This window comes from Hydra vulgaris, chromosome 02 (genome assembly GCF_038396675.1).
Source record: "Hydra vulgaris chromosome 02, alternate assembly HydraT2T_AEP".
NCBI classification, from domain to species: Eukaryota; Metazoa; Cnidaria; class Hydrozoa; order Anthoathecata; family Hydridae; genus Hydra; species Hydra vulgaris.
Genome location: NC_088921.1, coordinates 37,686,395 through 37,712,761, shown reverse-complemented (window position 1 = coordinate 37,712,761; position 26,367 = coordinate 37,686,395). Strand labels below are relative to the sequence as shown.

Below are 26,367 nucleotides of genomic sequence, written 5' to 3'. Positions count from 1 at the left end.
AGCACAACAGCTCCTGAAATATATTCATGGTTAGCTTAAGAAAATTCAAAACACGGGGCAAAATGACGAGCTTGTTGTAATGCCTCGTCGTCTTGCCGCGGACAATCTGTTTAAAAAAGTTCGAATATTTTTTTCCCATAATAGAAAGCGAATAATTGAATTTTTTATTTTTGGCAATAATTAATAGTTAAACTAAATTACCTAAAAATAAATAAAAACGAAATAGCTTATCTATATCTGGAGAAGAGCTTATTTACAAATAAAGTTTATAACGTGGCAGTAATAATCAATCAAAGCTTTAGAATCAATAAATTAGGCTACTACATTTCCTTTTTAAATCTTAGCATTTACCCCAATTTGCATTTAGACTTAGTTTTAATTAATTGCTCTAAAGACATTATTAAAAAATTATAGTTACAAAAAATATAGTTACTGTATAGACAGCTTTTTAAGTTGTTAATACAAATTGCGTAGATTTGTTGATCTCAGCGCTGAGGTTATTTTTAATTTTTCTTTTGAAAAACCAAAATTAATTTAGTAAGATTTTTTTAAATTAAGTAATTTTAAATTAATTTAGTAAGAATCTTTTAAATTAAGTAATTCATGCTTTCGAATAAGGTCAACTCAAAGTTATGTATGAGGTCATATTGAAAAAGCGGTTTTTGGAGGTTTACATTATCTACTAAAATTTTGGTTTAGTCAGACAGTATTGACTTATTTACATTTAGAGAATTTATGATGTATTTATTATTTAGACAGTATTGATGTATTAGGATAATTTATTATGACATTTAATAAAATAAATTTTTTAATACTCTTCTTTTTTTTTGTCTGTGGATTAACGTTTGCAAATACAAACTCTAATCCAGATGCCAGTTTAAATTAAAATAATGCAAACAGATTCAAAGTTACATTAAAATAAAGACAATATAGTAGTTATTTGCAGATCTAAATATTCGATAATAGATGTTTATTTTAGAATAAAGTAACACATTAAAAGCTGGTCTATTTCTTTGCATCCATAGCCTAACTTAGTTTTTTAGAAACGCAAATATATATTTGTTTAATAGTAAATATTATATTGTTATAACTTTTATCACTTTACATTATTAATCACAATTAGTTTCGTTTTTAAATGATATATTTTTTTACAGGTATGAAGCATTAGCTCATAAGTTATCCGAAAAGTAAAGGTAAAAAAGCAAAGTTATTATTAATTATTAATTACCTTTTACGTTAGCATTTAAAAATTATTGTAATACTAAAGTAAACATGAAAAATACTACCCTATTTTGCGTATAAGTTGGCAATTTATGACTGTAATTCAGCCAATTTTCATTTTAATTTAACACAAATTTGTATTGCAAGTTTTGCAAGAAATTAAAATCAAAGTTGGCTTAATTAAAATGAAAAATGCCAAATTATTTGGGATATATAATTGTGAGGTGTAAGTTTAGTGGGTCAAATTAAAATGAAAATTGGCCAAATTAAAATAAAAAAAATCCCAAATTAAAGTGAAAGTTAGCAAAATAAAACTGTCCAGCTTGAATGCAAATAGATGTAGTAATGAAAAATTTAACTTTTTTACTTAAATTTGATTTAATGTTAATTTTTAACTAATAAGTTATCAACCACTGATAAGAGGATTTTTTTTTAAATAAAAATTTTTTTATTGGATTTACTTTTGCAATTATTTCCAGGCAATAAAAATGTAATTTTGCTGTACATATTTGCAATAAATCTTATGTTTGTTTATTTATGTGTTTAAAAATTTCTTTTTTTTAATGAAAACATAAAGCCATTATGCATTTGGAGCATTATTGCATAATGAATAATGATGTTAACTTAAAATTGCGGGCATTCACAAAAAGCTTGTAGTAGGTAAATGTTAACAAATATTTGAACTTGCTTAATTTTTTTTTATAAGCAATCAATTGTTTTCATTCCTTTGACTATTTTTGTAGAACCTTAAGTTTTGTCAGTGAGATAAATGGCTCTTGAGAAGTTAATTAAGTGCAAATCTGCAAAAGCGTGCATTGTAAATTCGGAAAAGATGCCAAAAGCGCGAACATACTTTTATAAAAAGTAAAGTAAATACAACGACTGATAGGAAAGGCTGTATTTTTGTATTTTATTTTTTCTTTCTTATAATAAAATAAAAACCTAAGCTATCTTATTTCTTAGAATTGTTGCTACTGCTTTTCATTTATGCAATTTTGAACAAATGAGAGTATTTGGCAAAAATTTTTTACTTACCGTACTTTGCACTTGCGTAAATTTAAATTTAATCATGATTCAGCAAATTGTAAATCTTTTCACTTACCCCAGCTTTTATTTACAACATTTTCACTTACGCAGGTTTATAAGTATAAAATTTGTCTTTGAGTCGTTGCCCCATAATGATGATAGTCTAGTGACTGTAAAGTTTAATAAAAAACAGCTAAATTGAATGCAACTAATTTTTAATGATACATTGCATAGGACTGTATGAGTTTTAAAAGGTTGAAAATGATGGAAACGCTTAATCAAGAAAATATCTTTGTGATATGGCACTTACTTCATTGAATCATTTTTAAAAAGAGGGTTTTATTTTGATTACTATCTATTACCAACAAACATTTAAGTGCAACAGCATTTTTTACATGGTTTTACGAGAAGGTAAGCCATAGGAATCAGCACTTAATCTGTACTTGTATTTTGCCTCATGACTCTTTCTTTTCTCAGAAGGAAGTTTATGTAACGTATTAGTCTTATTGCCTCAGGTTAGCCCTCCATTTTAAAATCTTTTTATTTCATTTTGTAGGCAGTTATAACTACAGTTACATTTTTTTTTTTAATTTTGTTTAATTTAAAATTTTTTTCAAAATACACAAATATATAGGGTAATGAAGTAATAGTTATTCAATATATTAAAATAATATAGTCCACTCAATAATCAAAAAAATAACTGATATGCTATAATAAATTAGGTAAACACCATTTTTAACCACTATTTCTAACCACTGTTATAAAATTATTTGGGAATTAGAGTTTTTCTTTAGATCTAAGAATGTTCCGTTGTTCATTTTTAATTAAAAATGCCCTTTTTTTATTGGAGACTAAAACAACTTTGGCTTTTTGTAAAATGAGAATGATTTTTTACGGTTTACATTTTTAAAGCTCTTTCTAGTCCAAGTGCAATACTTCTGCAGCAGAGAAAGATTTTTCAACTTGATTATGAATGCTATTACATTCTTGAATGCTGGAGTAATCTGGCTCACAAAAATTCTGCTTAACGACTTTTATTTGTTTTATTTACTTTTAGAAGAAAACAATTTACAGAACTGGATAGATCATTTCTTATATTGTAAGCCAAGATAAAGCTCAAAATATCACATTTTACGAAGTTTATTATTGTTTCCTTCAAAATATAAAAGTCTTTTGCCAACTGCCGCATTAATTGTACCAGGTTCCTAGTCAGCCGGGACTTTACTCTAAAGCGGGACTTTACTCTAAAGTGGGACTTTACTTTAGAGTGGGACAACCTTTAGAGATTGTTTAAACGCTGCCTAGCACTTTCTTTTTGCCGTTCAACAATTCAAAATTTAATAAATCTTTTTTTTTAATTCTAAATACAGTGTTTCTCTGCTCTTGGCAACCTCCTTACGACCCATCCCGGCACTAAAAAAAATAAAATAACTTATTCAATTGTTTCCCAGTTTAACCTACGTTTAAATATTTTATTAATATTTTTTTTAACCATTGTAACCTACACATCATAACAGATACCAAAATTCTTACTAAAATTTAAATTTTTCTATGGAAGCTTTTGTTTTTTTTTATAAGCAGTAGTTTTTATTATGCATCTGGAATATAAACATTCTGTAAATAATGACTATTTAATGAGTATTATTTTTTATTTTTAAAGCGAGTAATGAATTTTGTGTCAATACAATATATTGACATAACATTCATTAATAACATTATTTACAGATTTTTTAAGTGACATTTTATTGTTTTAAAAGCATCCTATATAATAGTCAAATACAACCTTCTTATACCCTGAACTTACGCAATGCTTGCTCATCTGCAGATACGGCTCTGATTACAATTAACATATAAAAAAAGCACTAAAATTACTATTTTACAGTATATCAGCCAAATTTGTTTTTCTAAACAAAAATTTAGCCGAAAGTTTTTTATTTTTTCTAAACATAAAAGTAATATTTGTTTATTGCAATATTAGCATGCCAAAAAAAAACACTTTTCCTTAACAATCAAATCGTACAATTTTTGTGGTCAAAACAAAAAACGTATTAATATCTCATTATCTGCAACGCGCTAATTTAGGAGGGCATTTCTGATTCTGGTAATTCTTCTTTTTTCAGAATTTTTCTTGGAGATTTTACAGATAAGTTGACCACGTCTGATTTAAGGAACTTCGAGTTTCTTTTAAGAGATAATATACCCGGTAAGGAGACAACTTTTTTAATTTTTAATTTTTTAATTTTAACACAACTATTTTAGGTATGTTTTTTTGTTTAGCATCTTAATGCTACAGTCCCATGACAATTTATTGGTGGCACCAATATTTTTTTCATATTTTCTTATTCAAGTTAAATTTAACAATTGAAAAGCAATGTAATATATTTTAAATGTATTATTAATAAGAAGTCAATTATGTATAAAGTTAATTTCTTCAGATTTTTTTTTACTATTGGCATTCCTGACATTTCTGGAAGTCATCTTGTCACGACACTATTACTAAACTGTCGTCTTTACAAGCACGTGATTGTTTTTCTCTGTCTATTTTATCGGTTTTTTTTTAGAATTCTGAAGAAGAAAGTGCAATATTTAGTTTTTATTTGTTTTACAAATATAATTTAAACTTGTAAATGAAGATTTTCTAATATTATTATTACAGAAAGGTCATTTTTGATAATGTTACATCTCTAACTTCAAAAATCTTGTATTTTTTAGTATTGGGTAAAAAAGGAGACCTTTCACCAACAAAAATTGGATTTATAAAAGCATTGATAAATGGAAAAACACTTTCACAGCGTGAAATTGCTAAAAAATGTGGTATCCCAGTAGGCACAGCGGCGTGACAAAAACGTGAATTTCACGTTATTTTGGCACGTGACATTTAGGTGACTTTTTGGTCGCCATGAAATAACAAATTCACGTGATTTATGGACGTGTTTTTCACCTTACTTTTGGCACGTGATATATAAGTGACTTTTTAGTCCCCATGAACTGTCTATAAAACGTGCTTTTTACGTTTATTTTGGCACGTAATATTTGAGCAATAATTATGCTTTATAAAAACGAAGTGTTTGGATTCGTGTAAAGAAAAAAAACTCATCGTCGTGGAAATATTTAATACGTATTAAATTACATGGTTTTATTAGTCAGTATATTAGTTCCTGACATAAACATTTTGAATTTGTAATAAAAGCTGCACTTTTGTTAAAATATCCTCCTTATATCCAATAAGTAATAAGTAAAAAGTCATAGATCTGCATCTTACAAAGAGCACGCTTCGATCCACAAAGAGCACATTTCAAACTTAATCTAACGAATCAGTCGATATTTTCTCCTATAAGTGAACGCATCAAACTTTATCTAATGAATCAGATTTAGCTGAAAAGAAACGAATAAAATCTTCAATAATAATATGATTATTTAATAATTATCTTAAATCACAAACTTTTAAAACAAATCTTACTTGGTAAGTTGCCAACCATTTTGGCAACAAAATTTTCTAGTTGTTTTTTTTTATTTAAATCATTAAATAATTTTAAGAAAACAATACTACATACTATGTAGAAAAATAAAAAAAGTCATTTACCTTCTAATTATACACTCTTGTTGCTAAAAATTAAATAAGGATTTAATAAAAAAAGCTATAACAAAAAAGTCGACAGATAAATAAAAGAAAGAAGTACAAAATAAAAAATACAAGTCTAAAAAAATATTGTTTATCTGTATATATCTATATCTAATATCTGTCTATAGATAAATATATATCTATACATAAAGTTAATAACTGATGCGCGTGATTAGAAAAAGACCTGTACTCACCTTATGTGATAACATCTAATTAAATAATTTGTTTTCTTTGTATTCCATCTTCATATATTTGCATCTGTTTCTGCATTACCTTGTTCATACATTAACTCACTAGATGCAAAGGTAACAGCCCACGAATTTCCTTTAAATGAGTAATCTACAAAGCTTTGAACAACATTAAATGTCATTGTAGAATGCACACAGAAAAATTAAAATAATTTTTAAAAAATTAATAGCTACCACCTAACCACACAACGTTATAGTGGGGATTTTACATCATGATTTTCCTACCCATGGTGAGAATATTCACCTTGAGGCTCCTTTTGCTGTGGAAACATTCACCACGGCTAAGGAGTCTCATCTACCCCTAATTATATATAATATATTAAATATAAAACTAAAAGTATGTATAATAAAGTATTGTCAAATTAGGTCACTAATAAATACCGAGTGCTGAAAATTCAACTCAGAATCAAGTTGCATTCTCCAACAAGATATGAACTAAATTAAATTCTTGCTACATGGTACGATCACAAAAGAAGACAAAGAGAGGGAAAAGTGAATTTTCTCAAAATTTAAAAGTTAAAAGGTTATTGTGTCTTACTCAGAATGATATTCCTAGGCAATAACATAACAATGCCATTGGTTCTTCCTAGTCAATAAAGTTTTATGCAGAACTTATCATTTGTCATGTAGCTTAATAAATTTAATATTAAATAAGTTATAATAACTTATTTATTATTAAATTAATTAGATCGACAAGTTTGACAGTCTAAAACATTATATAATATGGTAGAAAAAAAAGTATACCTTGTATTAGGGTTTGATCTTTTGCATGTTGCAATATGAGAATTATCTGCCATAACGTTACACGATTTTGAACTAAGCTTTGTAATATATTTATTAAACCTAAATTAATGAAACTTAGGTATAAGATAATATAATATGTTTAGATAAAATATTATATATGTGACATTTTATTTGTGTCAAAAATGCATTGCGATGTTATTAGATATCTTATACCCTGATACTTTTTTTATTATTATAAAACTACAATACAAAACAATTATATTATTATAAAAGTATAATAAAAAGTAATTACAATAATGAATATACAAACTACATATTTCATATAATCATTATATTTAAAAAACTTGGAAAACTGGTTGCGGAAAATATCCTGAAAAAATTCAGAATATTTTCAATCTAATTTTTCCCTTAATTTTGCATTCAGCCAAGTTGTTTCTCAATGTTTTAAAAACTTTTCTTAATTTTTGTATGATGATGACTAAAACAACGTAAAAACATATAGATGACAATAATATATACTTTAAGTTGCATGTATGGAAAACTTTTCGGATATTTGGAAAAAGATAAATTTCAGAAAAATATGCGGTATTCCGGGAATATCCCGAAAAAAATATTCCCTTAAACTAAATTATAAAAAAATAGTAAATAAAATCTTTCCAAGTTTCTAATCATAGGTTTTTATTGTGAATAAAAAAACTTCCAAAATACACAATATTTTGGCAACTTAACTTTCATGTTTCAATCAAGTAAAATTGTCACCTGGACAAAGCCACATAAAATATACATGATTGAAACGTGAAGAAGGAAACTGGGTAAGAGCATGCATCAAACTTTATCTAATGAATAAGTCGATATTTTCTCCAATAATAGCTAGCGACACCAAATTTAGCTAAAAAGAAACAAATAAAAACTTAAATAATAATATGACTATTAAATAATTATCTTAAATCACAAATTTTTAACACAAGTCTTAAATGGTAAGTCGCCAACTGTTTTGGCAACAAGATTTTCTGGTGTTGCTATTTCTTTGATCTAAATCATGAAACAATTTTTCAAAAAGCAATGCTATACTTGAGAGAAACTTGCTTTACATATTGGAAGGTCGTCAACATTGAAAGATAAGTATAATCCAGTTCCAAATACAATAGCATCATAATCATCTTTTTGTGGGAAAAACATCAAACAAACCCGCGTTAATAACCTGTTTTATATTGTATATAATAACAATAGTAATAAAAGTCATAAAATATATACCATAATAATTTCACAAATATAATTCAAATATATATATTAATCATATAATATTTAAATAATATAAAAAATGAAATAAATAAGTATTAACCTTTTTTAACAAGTAAAGCACAAGATCAAGATGTCATATAATACAAAAAGATAAAGTATTTAATAATAATTACACATATATCAATAATAAATAACATAAAGCATTTATTTATTCATATTATCTTGGCTAAATTTTTAAACCTTGTTGATAAAAACCAAATAATAGAAGAAAATCTATTTTTGGTTTTTATCTAATCGACTCTTGAGCAATAATGTATGACGAAGTTCTACAGACATTATTGCTGCTCAAGAATCAAGAATAAGTTCTGCTAGAACTTATAATTTCTCCATGTAGCTTACTTAATTTGATATTACATTCGTTATAACATAACTTATTTTGTACTATATTAAGTGAGCAAAAGGGACAAATTCGCTAGTCTAAAATATTATATCATAAAGTAGAAAAAAAGTATACCTTGTATTTGAGTTTAATCTTATTTGTGTGGCAAATAGGGACGCTTGGTACTAATTTATTTAACTTAATTTGATACAATTTGGATATTAGATATTACAATATAAAATATCTTGGACTATTTAGTTCTGTTTTAAATGAATTTAAATGAATGCGTTATAATATATAGTATAGACCAATTTTTTTTTTTTTAGTTTTGATAAAACTGCATTAAAACTTAATTATATTATCATAACAGTAAAATAATTATAACTAATATAATGAATACAAAACTATTCTATAAAAAAATAAATAATATAATAAAAAATATTATATTTCTTATCACAAGTTTTTATTAAGAATAAAAACAGTTCAGAAAGACGCGATATTTTGGCTCGTAACTTTCACGTAAAATGTAACCTGGACGAGGTCACCTAAAATACTGGGATTACAGAGAGTTGTCAAAAAATTGAATATGGGTGATAACTGTTCACCGAAAAGGAAAGGTAAATGTGGTAAAAAAAAATTTTTTGACTCCTCGTGGTGAAAGAACATTGTCGAAAGTAATAAAGGAGGATGGGACTGCTACTAATTCTTTCAATAAAAATAAATTACAAGCCTCTGGAATTCAAATGTCCACCAGATCATTGCAGAGAAGACTCAATGATCTTGTTTATAATAGTAGATGGCCAGTAAAAAAGCCAAAGTTAACAATCAAAATGAAAGAAAATAAATTGAAATGGGCTCTGAAGTATAAAATCTTTACAGCAGAAGATTGGAAACAGGTTTGTGTTTAAATTATTTTAACATTTTTATAGGAAAACACACATGGAATGAGAAATTATAAAACAATATTTTGTTTCAGGTTTGCTTTAGTGATGAGAACACATTCCAAGTGATGACAAACAAAACTCAGTATGTTCGCCGTAAAATATCGGAAAAATATCACAAAGACTGTGTTATAAAAACTGTGAAACATCCAACTTCTGTCATGATTTGGTCAGTGATAAGCGGAAAAGGTTTGGGTCGACTCTACGTTGTAGAGGGCATTATGAGGCAAGACCAGTATCGAGATGTCTTGCAACATCGATTGTTACCACAATTAAGGGATTGGTTTGGTGAAATGGAGAAATTTATATTTATGCAAGATGGTGCCCTTGCCATACTGCAAAATCTATAAAAAATTTTCTCTCAGAAGAAAAAGTTCCATTATTGGATTGGCCAGGTAACTCACCAGACGTCAATCCAATAGAAAATGTTTGGGAACTCCTGAAGAGAAAAGTTTCAAAAGAAAATATCACAAACAAAGTTAATTTGATTGAAAAAATTATATATTATTGGAACCACGATATAAATTTAAAAATAATGTCATTAAAATGTATTAAAAGCATGTCTCGACGCGTCCAAGCAATTATTGATGCCAAAGGCGGGCTCACAAAATATTGATACAATGTGTGTCTATCATTAGGTTTATTAACTTTTGTCGTTATTTTATAGATTTATTTGGTTTCATTGTGTATATGAATGTTAATCAATTAAAAATAAAAAGTATTTAAAGACATTTTAATTGTTTCCTGCATTTTATAACCCCAAGAAATCATTAATACAGAAAAAATGTAGGTGGCGCTAATAAATTGTCATGGGACTGTAGTTTGAAAAACCTTTTATATGTATTTAAATTAAACTTATTTTAAAGTTAATTTTCTTTTAATGCTTTAAAGACTGATTAAGTTGAGTAATTTAGATAACTGTGTTTAATGTGCCTACAAATATAATTTACATATTTTGTATAATATACCTATGAGTATAACTCTCACGGTCCTAATTTATAATTTTTCTAGGATATTTTGGTTGTTATTATTCACGTTACGAAAGCAGGGGGCAGTATTTGTAATGGGAAGCAATTATGTTTTGAAAGATTAGATTTTTAGTCTATTAAATTAAATATTTACTTATTTTGGCTAGATATCCAGTTTCGTTTGCAATTTTACAAATGTATGTCTGATGTGTTTTGTTAAATTTGGCTTTTAAACAATTTAAATGGCAAAAAATTTTCTGCAGTAAGCAAATTTAATAACTATATCATCTTAGACTTCTTTTATGTTAATGTTTTAATTTGTTAAAATATATTTTCTTTTCTCGAATTTACAATAAAGTTTACAAACGTTACCTACAAATGTCCATGTCATGGACTTTTGTAGAGTTTTAATTTGTTAATTTTTAGCAATTTACAATGTACTATTAAGTCTTAATTTATTTGATTAATATATTTTATGAAGCTAGTACTTTCAGTACACAATATTAAGTCATCAATAGATAAATTGATAAATGAATACTTACTTTTTGATGCAATATTGTTGTGTAAATTATAAACAAAAGAGATCAAAATACACTAGCATGAGGAACCTTTTTATCACTTATCAATTTAGTAGGTTTTCCATCATTGATCTTGATTACTTGAGTTCTTATTGTAAGATAGACTTCTATGCATTTTATAACTATACCTTAAGTTTTGTAATATTTTAACTTTTCTATAATAATGTTTCTGTTAATTATTTCAAATCCCCTTTAAGCTCGAATATAACTGTAATTACCAGCTTATTGTTATTCAAAGATGTTATTCAATTAGATATAAAAATTGAAATGACTAATTCAGTTGGTTCAATTGGCTTAATTGATTTTTTCTAAAACCACTTTTTTTTTAAACATTGTTATTCTTAAAGTAACTTGATACTTGGTTATGAGTCGCTTGTTCTAAGATTTTTTATTAAGTATATTGATTAGTCTTAAATCTTGTGGTAACTTTAGTAACAAATACGCTTGCAAATAACAAACATAATTTTTTGAAGATTATAATCATCAAGTCTTCTTACACTTATTTTCTGTTTTACTATACTATTTTAGTCTTACATAGTTAAAGGAATAAAATTTAAAGTTCATTTTTGTCATCAAACATACGTTAGGCACCTTGGCCACGTATGTTTTATGACAAAAAACAACAAACCACTGTGTATGATGCGTATAACCCAACCTGTAGCGTAGAAACAATTTATAAGTAAATAAAGAAATAAAACTTGTGGTGATACGAGCCTGAATACAATAATACCCAAAAAAAATTTACCATCCCTGCCCCAAATGTAAGTGCAACAAATTAGTAACTTTTATTTTTTATTTTTTACACTATTAAATTTGACAGGTTTTAAAACTCAAAGTTTAAAGGTTACGATTATATAAAGTTTATACCCAAACCGAATAAGGTAGTTGTTTCAACATTTTCCTAAACATAATGGTGTGATATCAACAAGAACAAACTTAAGTTTGGCATTTAAGTATATTTTATTAACCAAAAGTATGTTTATTAACTAAAATCATTGATTTTTCATAATTATATTAATAAAGGCCGGGTGAATAAAAACAGGAATTGCTTTTACTCAGTAATTGGTCAGTTTTACGTAAATAAAAAAACTTCAGCAGTTTTAAACAAATTTTTATTCACGAAAAGTTAAGCAAATTACTCAGAAATTGCTCAGGTTTACGTGAATAAAAGCAAAATTGCTGAAATTTTTATTCACGTAAAGCTGACCAATTTCTGAGTAAAGGCAATTGCTTTTTTTTATTCACCCGGTCAAAATATACGCAAAGTAGACATCATTATATTGTAGGTTACCATAAAGACTTTAAATGAGTTTAATATGTTTTTAGCAACACATTAAAAGACCTCACTTGTACGTAACTATTAATAATACTATTATTTAAAGATGCTGTTGATTAAGTAAATCTAATCGATTTGGTGATAAAATGAATCGCCGCATTTTCAAATTATGAAACCTTTTCACATTGATTTTGACGTGGTATAATACCACGCAATACTTGTATACAAGAATTAAATTTAAATCAATTTAAAAAATAAATCTTGCATTTTGTTTAATTTATATTTTCATTGATAATACTTTTTTAAACCATTTTATTTAAATGTAAAAAAATAAAATAATTTAAAATTTCTGTTATTTATGCAACATTTCTTCTGGTTTGGTGCGTTATTTCATTCCTTCCAAATTCTCCTGTTTCAGTATGTTATTTTAGAAAAAGAAAAATCTTTTTTTAAAATAACATACTGAAACAGGAGAGTTTGGTATTTCAGCAATATATATATTAAATTTTCAGATATACTCCCGAAAAATACAAAACTATAATTGTCAACTAAAATAAACTTACTAAACTCAAACTTCAGAAAAACACATGATCATCAATTTTTAATGACAAGTTTTTACTGACTTTATTATGAATGGATATTTAAAGGCTTGGCAGTAAGATAATTTTTGTCTTTTTCTCGCCCCCGCCATTTGCATATTTTACAAAAGAAAAGTAATAATTTATAAAATAAAAGAGTTAAATTAACTTTCGTTCCGAACTTTTGATTAAGGAACAGAATTTGATTGTCAGACGAACTTATAACTTTAATAAAGATAATATTTTAAATCGTCTAAATAATTTAGATAATATTTCTATAAATAATTCTAGATATAATTCTAGATATACAATTCTAGATGTAATTTTATAAATAATTCTAGATATTTCTATAAATAATTCTATATAATATTTTAAATCGCTTAAATAATTGCTCAAAATTTATATGGTTATAATTTTTGAACACTAAGAGATTATTGCATGACATTAGAGACTTGTTAATGAACTTAATTTTAGTCATTGCTCTCACACTAATGGCATGAAAGGGAAGTTAATATTTTAGGGGTTTATTGTTAACAGACTCCGATTATCGCAATATTTTTAAAAAGCTTTACATTAACATGATTATATAAATGTTTGGAGTTTGCTCCATGTTGTTACATAAAATTAAATTCTCAAACAAAAACTAAAAGCTTGCTACGGAACTGATTTTAAATATGCGATTGGAATCTGGTTGTTTAAATATTGTGATTTGCACTTTTGTTAACTTTTTTTACTTTAAGTTTTTGAAAATTTTAAGTAAAAAAAGTAACAAAAATTTACTGAAAAAAAAAAGACCTTGATGTTATTTCATCTGTAAAATAAAATAACATCATGTATGATAAAACATCTATATGATAAAATAACTTCAAGACACTTTTCTTCACAATCTATCATATAATTTTAAGTTTGAAAGTGTGTTTTTTTAACCATCCCACTAAATTCGCTATATTAAATAAAATAAAATAAGCGGTTGTTGTGGTTATGAAAAGTTGTAAACTTTTTTTAAGTTAACTTTTAAAATTACTTTTACTTTTACTTTTTTAACTTTAATTTTTTTTTTTGAATTAATATTGATGTTATTTACATCAGTAATTGAAATTTTTTTTTTTAAAGGACTGTCTGGGTTATTGTTCTTGCTTTGGAAATGGCTCTGCATTTTGCAATTTTATTTTTATTATTCTTATTATTATTCTTGTTATTGTTATTCTGGTTATTGCTATTATTATATTTAGTTTCGTATTTTGGCTTCTTTTAATCAGCGTGGTTGTTGTTAAAAACCAAACTAACCAAAGTTAATTCTGGAAATGACTAACTTGAATAATTGTTAGATAATAGTATGATAAAGAATAATTGTTGTCCAGAATAAATTATTTGATATTATTTAATTCCAGTTTTATGAATATCTATAAATAAATGAACAAAAAACAAAAAACAAAATTAACTTTCATTTCTGTTAGAGCGGTTGCTACGACCAGGGCCGTCCGGTACGGGGGTGAAGGGAAAAATACCCCCCACCCCCTAATAAGAGACCTCTTTGCGAAGGCCTAGACAACAACCACGCTGAAGAAAAAAAGCTTTCAGAGCTCTAGCTTGTCTGAAAAATAAGGAAAAATCAATCGCAAGATTCCAAGACAACTGATAGCAAACAAACATCTTCTGAATTCAAACTAACGATTGAAAAAAACTACAAGTTTATTCCAAAGCGCTATTTTATTTAAATAAGATTTTATTTTTCTAATCATTTTTGTGCGCGTTGGACACCAACGCAACAAAAAGGAGGTTATTAGGGTACCCGCAACTTATAGTAGAAGATTGAACAGCTTTCCTTACCATCTTTTTTTAAATAGATTATATATGATAAATCGCAATAAAAGATTATATCTGATAAACACTCCATTAATAATATAAATAATATTAGATACTTTAAATGACTTATAACTTTTTGAAAACTGTTTTAGCAGTCAATGTCCTTGCGGGTACCAAAAATGTTATATTGCGTCATATTACCATAACAAAATACTTGATTAAAAAGGCAAATACAAAGAAAAAAAACTGGAGAAAAAGCGCGCTCTAACGAAAAGTGACTTAGTTAAGGTTTACACATGCATGAATACCCATAGCTTAGAAGTTATGTCTTCTTCCTCTTCCCTTCCTCATAGCCAAAGTTTCATTATGGTCACTAAACTTTTTCTGCTGCATTAGAAGAAAAAAAAAATAAAAATTATTTAGCATCCCTTTTAGCACTCATGTGGCAGAGAATTCGTCTCTACACTACTGGTATACCCGCATGTTGACTATATTTTCCCCCCGGCAAACACTGCCCACATACATCAGAGTATTAATTGAAGTATTACCCAGAAGTGCCCTCAAACAGGCAATGGATTTGAATACGCTACCTAATTCAAAATTTATGTTAAATCTAAATGAAATGACTGTTCTTTGAAAAAGTAAATAATATAACTTACATTATACTTAATTACAAAGTAAAGAATAAAATTTCAAAAAAAAATTTTTTTTTATTTGTAAAAGTAAATAACAAAATTTTTGAAATTACTGTTATGTAAGGTGCTATTACTTTTACACGGAAATTTATTGTTATGATGTAGTTTTATTTTGTGAAGTGAGTGTTATGTTTTTTAAATATTATATTTACGTTAGTTTACTTCATAAATAAATTTTTTTTACATTAAAAAATGTAAATTACATTTTGATGTAAATTTCTAACATAATTATAACCAAAATTACTTTCCAAAGTAATTTTCTTAACACGACTTACCATTAAAAGTAAGTTACATTTACAATTACAAGTAAAAATGCAAATAACTTTTACTTGTAAAAGTAAATTACTTTTTTGAGTAACAGTTACTGATTTAAAAACTTAACTTAAGTAATTAATTTTACACGTTAAATACAAAAAGAAAAGAAAAAAAAAAAAGCCAAAACAGAGCTCTTCTGTCTGGAAGTATTTAACAAAATCAAACGATTCAGTTAGTGGAGCAAAATGTAACCTGTGCAATTTTTTCATGAAATGCAAAAGTTTGAGCTCATCTGGTCTGATTTACCCACCTGATTACATCTGATTACCCACATGAAATCTATCCATAGTATGATATTAAAAAATAAAAAGTTAGATGAAATATCTGTTGCAGAAGTTCCAAAAAAACAAAAAAAAGTAGATAGATTTTTTAAACGTGAAACCTCAGCGGAATTTCCGGCAAAATCCCCCGGAAAAAATTGCATGTCTTTATGACCAATTACGAAATCCGATGCCAAACGTGAGTTTGTTCAGAAACGTAGTTTCCAAATGCCAAAAGGTCAAACCACCATTTTTTTATCTCGCAAAACTAATAATGTCGTTTTACGAGATTAAAAAACCAGAGCTGGTTGATGAAGTTTCTGTTTTGAAAAAATGTGGTGAAAAGTTCAGCATAACAGTTGATATATAGACTGACATCTCCATTAAAAAGTATATAAATGTAACTCTTCACAATAGAGTTGCTTATAAATTGCGTCTTGTTAAAGTTGATGTTTCAACTTTTTCTGAATTCCAGACCTTTTAAATAGTTGGACAGGGATTGAACATTTTTGAGAGGGTTTGATTCAAAGTATGGTTTTTATAGCCAAAACACAGACCGGAACTAGAGAGGGTATTAATAATGGGTAGAAATCTATTTTAGATATTTTACAGAGAAGAAATACCTAAAGCCAAAAAAAAGCAAAAATAAAGTAATTAAAAAAAAAAAATGTAATTTAACTTTTTTATGACCAATGGTCATAAAAAAGTTAAATTACTTTTTTTTTTACTGTAAGAGTTTCTGATGAATGCAGAAAAAATTCTTGGATAAAAACATCTAAAACCTTTAAACTTAAAGTTTTTTTAAACATATTAATACTGAAATAAATTAGTTTTGTTCAAAACAATAAAAAAACTATACATTTACTTATTTTTGCAAAAATTATGGTTGGGATAGGCATTACCATAATTAGATTTTAAGAAAGTTAACTTTATATATATGTTGTCAAAACATTTTAGTAAGTTACTAAGTATGTTTTTTATTTGATGGAATTTATTTTTTGAGCCTATTTAAATATTTTTTATTACCAGGACAGAAAAATGCTGTATCCTATTGCCAGTTGTTTCAAAAGGGAAGATTTAATTCGATACTTATAATTTGATACAATACAAAAACTTTATAAAGTCTTTACAGTGAGTTTTTACAAACCAAATCAAAAGTACACATTGTTTACTTTTTGTGGTAAATATTAGGCTTCGATCCAAAACCGGAAATAAAACATCAAGCAATAATGCAATTTTAAAAAAAGAGTTTAAAATGAAATTGAAGCAGACGAACAAAAAGAAACATAAGAAAAAAATGGATTTATCACATAAATTGCTTGCAACATGCAGAGGGAAGTGCATCATGACAGGCTCCTAAGATCCGTGTTATAACAACATATGGGGGCACTACTAACCGTCACAAAAGGTCAATGTTGACCAGAGCCCACTTCTCCTATCTTTTAAAAAATATACAACTATTTTGCCAAGGATGAAAATTTACGTATATGTCACAACCGGGTTCAGGATATGAAAGGCGGCAGCGTTACATGCAAATTGCATTTTGGTCAGAAGGAGAGCAGTCAAATCGAGTCGTCAATATAACAAGTCACTAAAGACTTTGCTTAAATTTTGAGCAAAGGAAGCGTGAAATACCTTAAGCTTTTTTAAGTAATATAAAAAGAAATTTAAATACTAGCCTATGGCTGGTTACTTTATCACTTCTAATAGCTTGATTGTATGCCATCAGATGTGAATCTCTTTAATTTTTAATTAAGCGTTTTATGAGCCTCTTTCTTTCTTTTTTTTTTAAATTCTTTAATTTGTTGTTTCTTAACTTTTTTAACTCTTTCATAGCAGAAAAGAATCTACTTATTGCATGAGTAGAAAAGATACTTTGTTGCTTGAGGTGTGCAGGAAAAAAATTAGTCATATTTTCTAACTGAATGACTGATGATTTATTTCAGTTAACGGAGCCCTGGCTCTGGCTAAAATAGGACTTTTTACAAACCCAACCCTGGCAAAAAATAATAGATTTAGCTGAAATTGATAGTTGCTGCAGGAAAAAAATTGTAGCACTTTGTATATAATAAATTTATGCCCTAAATACATACATGGTTTAGAGTTTTGAGGTTTTGCTGATTTAGAGCAATAAAGGTTCATAAATAAAACTTTGCATTTCCCCTAAAGTTACTGGAAGTAAAAAAGAGTGTTGGTCTTCAAGGGTGACGATAAATAATGCGGTAAGATAAAAATGATTTAATGATCTCAAGAACTTTATATAAAGAAACTAATAATAGAGAGAAGACTAATAGGTAGTTTTGGAGGTCAGAGTGTTTATTGAAGTTTTTTGAAATATGAAACCTCATATTTAGCACCTTTTAATAGGTTAAAGAGAATGGAAGAGTGTTCTGGATAACACATTTAAAAGTTTATGGTAGAAAATATGTCAGGACCACAAGGCAGAGAAGTGCTTAATTTAGAATATACTTAAGCATCAGAAGCCGTAGCGATTTGGATTTCAAAAATAGATTAATCTGTTTTATTGGAGTTGTAGGAAGAGTATGGTTATCAAATTTAAAAGTCAAACAAGAAGAAAGGATATTTCGAAAAATTCTGTCTTATTCTGTGGTGAATTAAGATCAGACCTATGAATTAGAGATGAATTATAGAATGTTAGGCTTACTTTAGTTAATGATACTGTTGAAGAGTTTCCAAAATTCTCAGAAACCTAACACCTGGAATAAAATACAAGATTTATTAAACCGAGAATAGCCGAGCTTAGCATCAGACATCTTTATACATTGACCTTTTGCAATAAAAAAAAGGACATTTGCTCTCAAGAAAGATGCTTTTGCAAAAAAAATGAAAAATAGGATTTTGGTTTAACCTAGAAACTGCCCAAGAAGTTGACAATGTGGAATAAAATGAGGCTTGAATTAAAATTGGCATGAAGGAATAAAAACTTCAATACCTGCTTTAATCCATCAGGTTTGGTAAGAGCCAGTTTTTTTAACATACACAATATAGATAAAATGCACAATATAGATGCAACAAACATACACAATATATATATAAATGGATATAAAGATACGTTTTCAATTTATTTATATGCTGGCATAAAATATCCTTCTATATTTATATAAAATTTAGTATTTATATGGTGTAGTATTTGCCAAACGAGAAGATGATTATCAGACGGATGAGTGATATAACTCTTACAACAAAAGAAATGGAGCCGTAATCTGGTATCAGCATGTCGAGAGATAGCGGCTTTAGGAGAAAATGGTAGTAATAGAAGTAAGAAAACTTAGAGAGAGTGCGTTACATATGGTATAAATGAGCTCTTATTAACGAAAAAAGATTTGTTTATATCCGAGAAACAATATCATAGGGGAAGGCTAAAGCTAGATGATGATGATTATATTAATCATGATGATGTTTATATTTAATCACATATGTATGCATAATCTATAACATGAATTTTAAATTGAAAAAATAGTTTAGGATGTATTAATGCTTATGCAGCCCTGGTTAGAAATCCGGCCCTAGCTGTTTTTTATAAAATCCTGCCCTGGCCCGGGTCAAAATTTAACCCAAGCCACTTAATTGTTGGTTGTCCCTCATATGGGATTTTTCTTATACTCCAGATGGATGCAAGTGTATGTTGTCAACTAGATTCTTATTAAACAATCTTAGTTTTACCAAAGAGTTTTGGTTTTACTTTTTAAATAGGTACGTGCTCAAAGTTGTTTTTGTTCATCTGGTTTATAAAAAATCTTTTTTTGTTATTATGCTACGATGTAAATATGTCTGGTAAAACATTCATGAAGTTGCACATTTAATTACGAAGGAAAATGTATAAGTTTGCGCATATGCTTGTGAACTGTATAAGGTTACTAAGGGTTGATATTTAACTGTGGCCAGGATTGAAAAGAAATAGCCGGGACTGGAGTTGCACAAACATTGATACATCCTAAAGTATATTTTTTTATTTCAAAAATTATTTTATATTTTTATAAAGATATACTGTATGAACTTTTATATATAAACAGAATCATAATCAACTTAATCATTATCATCGTCATTATCATTTATAGTCTTCCCTTTTTATGGTGTTTCTTTAATATAATCTCTCTTAAGAACAAATGTCCTTTTATTAATGCAGAAGACTTTGTAAAAAGATCCAATATAAAGTTATGCTCTGCTATTCTCCGTTTACTAAATTTTGTATCTCATCTCAGATGATAGATTTCTAAGACTTTTGGAAAATCTTTAACAGTGTCGTTAACTATCTCTTGTTCATTGGTCTGATCTTATTACTTCACCACAGAATTAAGACAGAATGTTTTGCTAATTGTTTTTCCTCTCATTTGATTCTTGAATCTAACGACCATACTCTTCCTGCTATTCCAGTTACACAGAATAACCCACATTTAGACATCTAAATCACTGCAGCTTTCAGCGCTTAGGTCAATTCTCAATTAAACTCTTCTACCACTTGTGTTCCTGACAAAATTTCTATCATAGACTTACAAAAGTGTTCAGAACTCTCATAAATTCTTGTTAAACTATTAGTAAGTGCTAAATAAATGGTTCCAGTTTTTATAAAACTTTAGAAAAACGCTCAGATTTTCCTATATAGCCCGCAATTAGTTTTTTATCTATTACTAGTTTCTTTATATGAGATTTGTTTAAGATTATAAAATCATTTCTTTCAAACCGTAATATTAAAGTCGTCCTTTAAAACCTACAATATTCTGCCTTTCTAGTAAATTTAGGGGTGATGCAAGATTTTTTCTTTGCTTCTTAATTGTTTCTTTTATAAAGTTTCTTATCTTTTATAAGTTGGCTTTATTTGCTGTTTACTCAACTTTATACTCTTGTCTTGACAAAAAATCTTTACTTTTAATCAATAAAAATAAGCAGCTTATCTTTAATTTGATCTCTCTTCTGTAACAGCTTAGGTCTTGTGGTGACTTGTGGATTTTAGCTCCAACAAAACCCATTAAAATACTTCAAACAAATATTATATTATTGTTGACGATCCTATATTGTTGAATAACAACCCTTGTACTCTCAAAAAAGTTCAAAAAGCATGTTGTAAATCAAGCCAAGCTTAAGCCACTCTCCTATTGCTGTAAACTTGCATATCTTTCTTTTTTTTACAAATAATATCATGATGGCTGCTTAAACGAGTTATTATCTCAAGCAAGTAAGCGACCGGGGTTGATATTTGACCAGAGTCAGGTTTGATAAAATAAAGCCGGGGCAGGGGCCGGGTTTGTGACAGGGACTGCATAAACATTTATACAACCTAAAGTTTTTTTTTAAGTTCAAAATTCATGTTATATTTTTTATATATATGCATATATAAACATCATCATAATCAACATGATCATCATAATCAGCATTATCATTATCATTATGATCATAATCATTATCTGATCATCTTCTCTTACGGCAAATACCACACCATCTAAATACTAAAGTTTTTATAAATATGTAAGGATGTTGTATGTCAGCATTTAAATAAATAGCAAGCATATCTGTTTATATCCATAATAAGTATGCATAAAGCGCATACATATTATGGATATAAGCATAAACGGAAATAAAGCTTCTCGGAAGCTTTTATTCCTTCTGGAATAAAAGTTTAAAAGCTTTCCACGTTATTCACCATCTTGACCAGTTGCAGTTTAATAAGCTTTATTCATTTTTTACACCTTTTATACAAGAACATCTCTCTTAAGATCAAATGTCCTTTTATTATTCGAAGAAGCCAATGTAAAATGGTTCTGTCTGATGTTAAGCTCTGTTATTTTCAGTTTCCTATATCTTGGATCTTATCTCAGATGTTAGGTTCTAGAGACTTTTGGTTAGTCTTCATCAGTGTCATTAACTAAAGTAAGTTTATCATTTAATCTCTAATTCATGGGTCTGATCTTTTAATAAATACTAATAAAGCAGAACAAGAATAAAGCAGAGTTATTTGCAAAGAAATTTTACTCTAATTTGACTCATGAATCTAATGGCCATACTCTTCCTGCCAGTTAAACAGATTAAACCATTGTTAAATATCCAAATCACTCTGGCTTCCAATGCTATAGTTAATTTTTAATTAAAAACCTCAACAGTTAGTGCTCTAGACAAAAAATACATCTTTAAAAAGTGTTCTCTAGAACTCCCTTCAATTTTTGCCAAGTTTTTAAAAAGTGCTAAATAAGTGTTCCAATTTTTCACAACTCTAGAAAATACTTGACCTCTCCAACTATACCATCAATAGTCTTCTCTCTGTTATTAGTTTTCTTACATAAAGGTTTTGAGATTAATTTATTTCTTACTAACTGCAGTACTAAAGTTATTCTTGAAGGTCTACACTCTTCTTTATTTCAAGTAACTTTAAGGGTACCACAAGGTTCTATCTTTGCTCCTGTATTGTTTTTTATCTACATTATCAATCTTCATAAAAATTTTACATTTGAAGTGGCTCTGTTTTTAATTGCTTAGAACAAGCAGCCGATTTTTAATCTGATCTTTCTTTTGTAACAGCGTGAGGCTTAGAGTAGCTTATGGATTTAAATTATGGACTTAAAATTCACAATTTTTGTTAAACAACAAAACTTATTTATTTACTGCAAAAAAAGTATTGCAATAATGTTGGCATTCTAACCTAATAATAATTACCAACCTATATAAATAATACAATAAATAACAACCCTCTTACTATCAGACAAAATCTAAAAGCACATTGTAATTGTAATAAGACCTGCTTTTTCTGCAAAGCTTAAGCCACTCTCCCATTATTGTAATGTTGCATTTCTCTCTTTTTTTTACAAATATTATTATGGTGAATGCTCAAATGAGCTATCTCTATTACGATAAACCAAAACTCATTCTTATTTGGCATCCTATTCAACAAGTTGCATCCTTTTACTATATCTGTCCCTTCATGATATAAAAACCTTTATTAATCCAGTTTTTTTCCTTGAACATCAAAAACACCCTATATCTCTTACTCATCTTCATGTTTTTCTTTTTTTTTACAACCTACAACTTTTTAAGTCTTCAGTTAACCATTTCCCAGTATTTTAACTTATTCTCTATTCTAAAGTAACTCATAACTTAATAGTGGTTGAATTTTGTTTGAAGTAAGTTACAGTTTAAAAATTTATAATTATATGCCAGTATTTAATAAATGGTAAATGTAGGTATAAAGTTATAATATATAAAGTGAAAAATTATGAAGTTTTTTTCTTTCCACTCTTTTTACCACTCTTTCCTGGCAAATTTTTGTTTTTTATTTAAGCGTGGTTTTTTTTCAGCAGCACGCCATAAATAATTTAAATTGTGGAGGACCCTTCGCGCAGTCCAGGGCTTGCTTTCAGACCATTTGACAGTGTTCATTTCGGAGATAAGTCTGTAGATGATGCTTGTCTGTTTTCTTTCATTAATCTCACTAACGAGCGAATATCACGGTCATTTGAAACTTTATTCCGTCCAGTCCTATGACGATCATTAATTGACCGGGTCTCTTTGTATTGTTGATTTATGTTAATAATTTAAGAGTAAGACCCTCCGAGCTTTTCTGCTATATGACTGATGCTATAGCCTTCTTCTTTTAATACAAGAGCCGCGTATCTGTCTTTTTCTTTAATCTTTGCACGCATTTTTGCAATATTTTTATATCCTTATTGCAATTCAAAAAATAAATGTTTATTTGATATCGAAACTCAGGTTCCGACATTTTGCTTTATAGCCAACGTAATAAGCAATTAAGACAGTTAAAAAGAATAATGGATTATTATTTTTAATAAGTGCAAATTAAAAATTTGAAAGTGGTCGTTAAATTTTGTCCAATTTATTTATAGAAGATTTATAAGTACTCATCAGTTTTTTAATAAGTTAAACGCTGTTTAATTAGAATTAGATTAAAAAAATTATACTACTTTAATCCGTATGTTTTAATTTACAAGATATTAAAAAAAAAAAAAATTATATAATATATAAAAATTAGAATCTTCTTAATTTTAATTTAAAGATTAAGAAACCAACTAAAAAATGAGTGGTCTTTAATTTTTGGCCACCGCTTAATATATATCAAATATTATATACGCAAACAAAGGAGGACCCGTAAAATAGGTCATAGAAGCTATGTATATCAAATATCTTAACATGTTCATGTAGCAACTTTTTTATTTCAACAAAGATAATAAGCAGTATGTCCATAGTATAATCAAAGTAATCAAAGTTTATAAACAGTATAAACAAAGTAATTATAATTTACTTAAATAAATTTACGTTTCTCCAATAAGTTCTTAATAAATAAAATTCATATATGTGAATTCTTTATTTAAAAATGATAATGGGTTTAGGTAAGTCTCGCTTTTAATTTTTCGCAATTCAATGTATGTAATCAATTGAATTAAAACAAGGTAATGATTATTAAAAGAAATCTTAAATTTTGAATTAAAACAATATTTAAATATCTTTAGTTATAGATATGAAAAATAACGATATTTCAAATCATTATCTTTCATATGCAATATTGATAAAAAATAAAAAAATTGACAGGTACAATCAAGACCTTTTTTAAACATATTGTAGTTTTTCATAGGCTTATTGCTTTGTAATAAAATGTTGTCGTATTCTACAATATATTTTTACATTCTATAACTAAAGAATGGATTTATATCCCAACCATAGATATAAAAATACTCCTGTAATTTATATTCATATTAATATATATTATAATAACTATATGATATAGTTAAAGTATGTATATTAGATAAAATCTAATAATAAAAATTTAATTAGTAAAATATAAAAAGTAATTCAATATAAAAAGTAAATGATTTTTTTTACTTGTAGTTCTTTATTTTTCATAACAATTATTCAGATATTATGGCAAAAATAAAATATTAAAGAAAAAAAAATTATTCTTTTTTAAAATGTAATTTTTATGCATGTGGTTTTTTTTGTTTTTTTTATTGTTTTTCAAATATTGTGAATGAAACTTTTTTTAGGTACTCAACCTTCTTATATGTTGAATAATAATCCAGTTGGAATTTGTCATATTATAAGCAATAATTTTGAAAAGACCATTATATCTGAAGATAATAAAGAATTGCCTCCCCGGAATGGTACTAATAAAGATGTTATTGAGCTAGAAAAAGTATTTTCATGGTTGAATTTTAAAGTTGAAGTTTATCAGGACAAAGGTGCCAAGAGCATACTAGATATTATTAAAAAGCCCCCTACTTTGAATAATAATCAGCAAGCTATTGATTGTTTTGTGTGTTGTATCTTATCACATGGTTTCACTGATGGTGTGTATGGAAGTGATGGTGAAAAACTGAGATTTAGTGATATGCGAGCTGCTGTTAATGACAATTCTGCTGAATGGTTGATTGGGAAACCAAAACTTTTTTTTGTTCAAGCTTGTCAGGGAGATAGAGAAGAAGCAGAGATATGTGTTGACTCTGGTAAGGGGTACCAGAAAAATACAAATTCAAATAATTTGAAAAGTTTTTTATCTGAAAATGCTGATATTTGCTTTTCTGTAGCTGCTGTTCCAGGTAACTTTTTTCTTTAATTTTGTTTCAATGATAACTTTTTTTAATTGTGCACATTTAAGATAAAAGAACTAAAGAAAGTAAGCATAACTTTAAAACATTAAACTGGAGAGTTTTGAAATGCTTTATAAAAGCTGAGCATGTGTTATATAAGTGTAGTTTGAAACTGAGCTAACACTACAACAGAGATTCAAATAGAACACAAATATACACATTCTAACTTATAGGTGAACAAATATCACGTCAGAGGTTTACTCAGAACACAAACATAGTAACTTACAGGTGAGCTAATGCAATTAAGACACCACTAAATATTTAACTGACAAAACACCACTATAGACATGACAGAAATTAAATAATATTAATAACATAAATTTTACTTCTAGCCTCCGCTTAGAAAATGGATCTTACCAAGGTAGTAATAGGACACGCAACAGATTGCACTGGAATACATGTTACCAGTAGCCGTGTGATCATGATGATCATATGTCAGACCTGAAAGTAAATAATAAATAAAATAAAAAAGAACCTCTCGCTTATGAAGCGCTCGCTTCATAATAAGAGAGGTTCCGCTTCATAATAAGAGAGGTTCCGAATATGATCCCCACCACGTCCCTGGTAGTACCGCATATAAGTAGCGTCCTCGTCTGTAGTGACCTTCTCAGCCTTGAGGAGGTGAATTAGCCACAAAAAAAAAAAAAAAAAAAAAAAAAAATTTATGTGGAAAATTTTAATAATAAGGGGTGGCTCAAAACCTTTAAAGTTTACCTTATTTCCTTATTATAATATACTATATTATTGTATATAATATATTACATATTATATTATTGACATTTTGTTGGGTTACCTAAAGCAAAAAACTTGACTTTGTTTGCAGTGATGCAGTCAGCTATAAAATTTCAATCAAAACTACT

The 26,367-nt window shown here is 27.5% G+C and overlaps 1 protein-coding gene and 1 long non-coding RNA gene across 5 annotated transcripts in view; one reads left to right on the top strand and one right to left on the bottom strand.

Annotated features, from left to right (window-relative positions):
- LOC136076917 (uncharacterized) overlaps window positions 1–26,367 on the top strand; it is a 55,874-nt gene that overhangs the window by 12,213 nt on the left and 17,294 nt on the right. For 2 of the 3 annotated variants that reach the window (XM_065790780.1, XM_065790781.1), the window contains exons 2-4: window positions 1,155–1,193; window positions 4,368–4,450; window positions 24,905–25,456. In XM_065790780.1, coding sequence (XP_065646852.1) covers window positions 1,155–1,160 — 6 coding nt within the window. In that variant the 3' untranslated portion in view covers window positions 1,161–1,193; window positions 4,368–4,450; window positions 24,905–25,456. The remainder of the gene's footprint in view (window positions 1–1,154; window positions 1,194–4,367; window positions 4,451–24,904; window positions 25,457–26,367) is intronic. The other variant, XM_065790782.1, reaches the window with a different exon arrangement.
- On the bottom strand, window positions 5,354–26,177 carry LOC136076919 (uncharacterized). 2 transcript variants are annotated; one of them, XR_010636685.1, is made up of 6 exons: window positions 25,865–26,177; window positions 7,621–7,750; window positions 6,862–6,960; window positions 6,064–6,208; window positions 5,831–5,853; window positions 5,354–5,622 (listed from the first exon to the last, which is right to left on the bottom strand). It is a non-coding gene; the product is annotated as an uncharacterized LOC136076919 (long non-coding RNA). The 2 variants fall into 2 exon arrangements; XR_010636684.1 differs by lacking the exon at window positions 25,865–26,177 and adding an exon at window positions 8,618–8,694 and having other exon boundaries at window positions 7,621–7,893.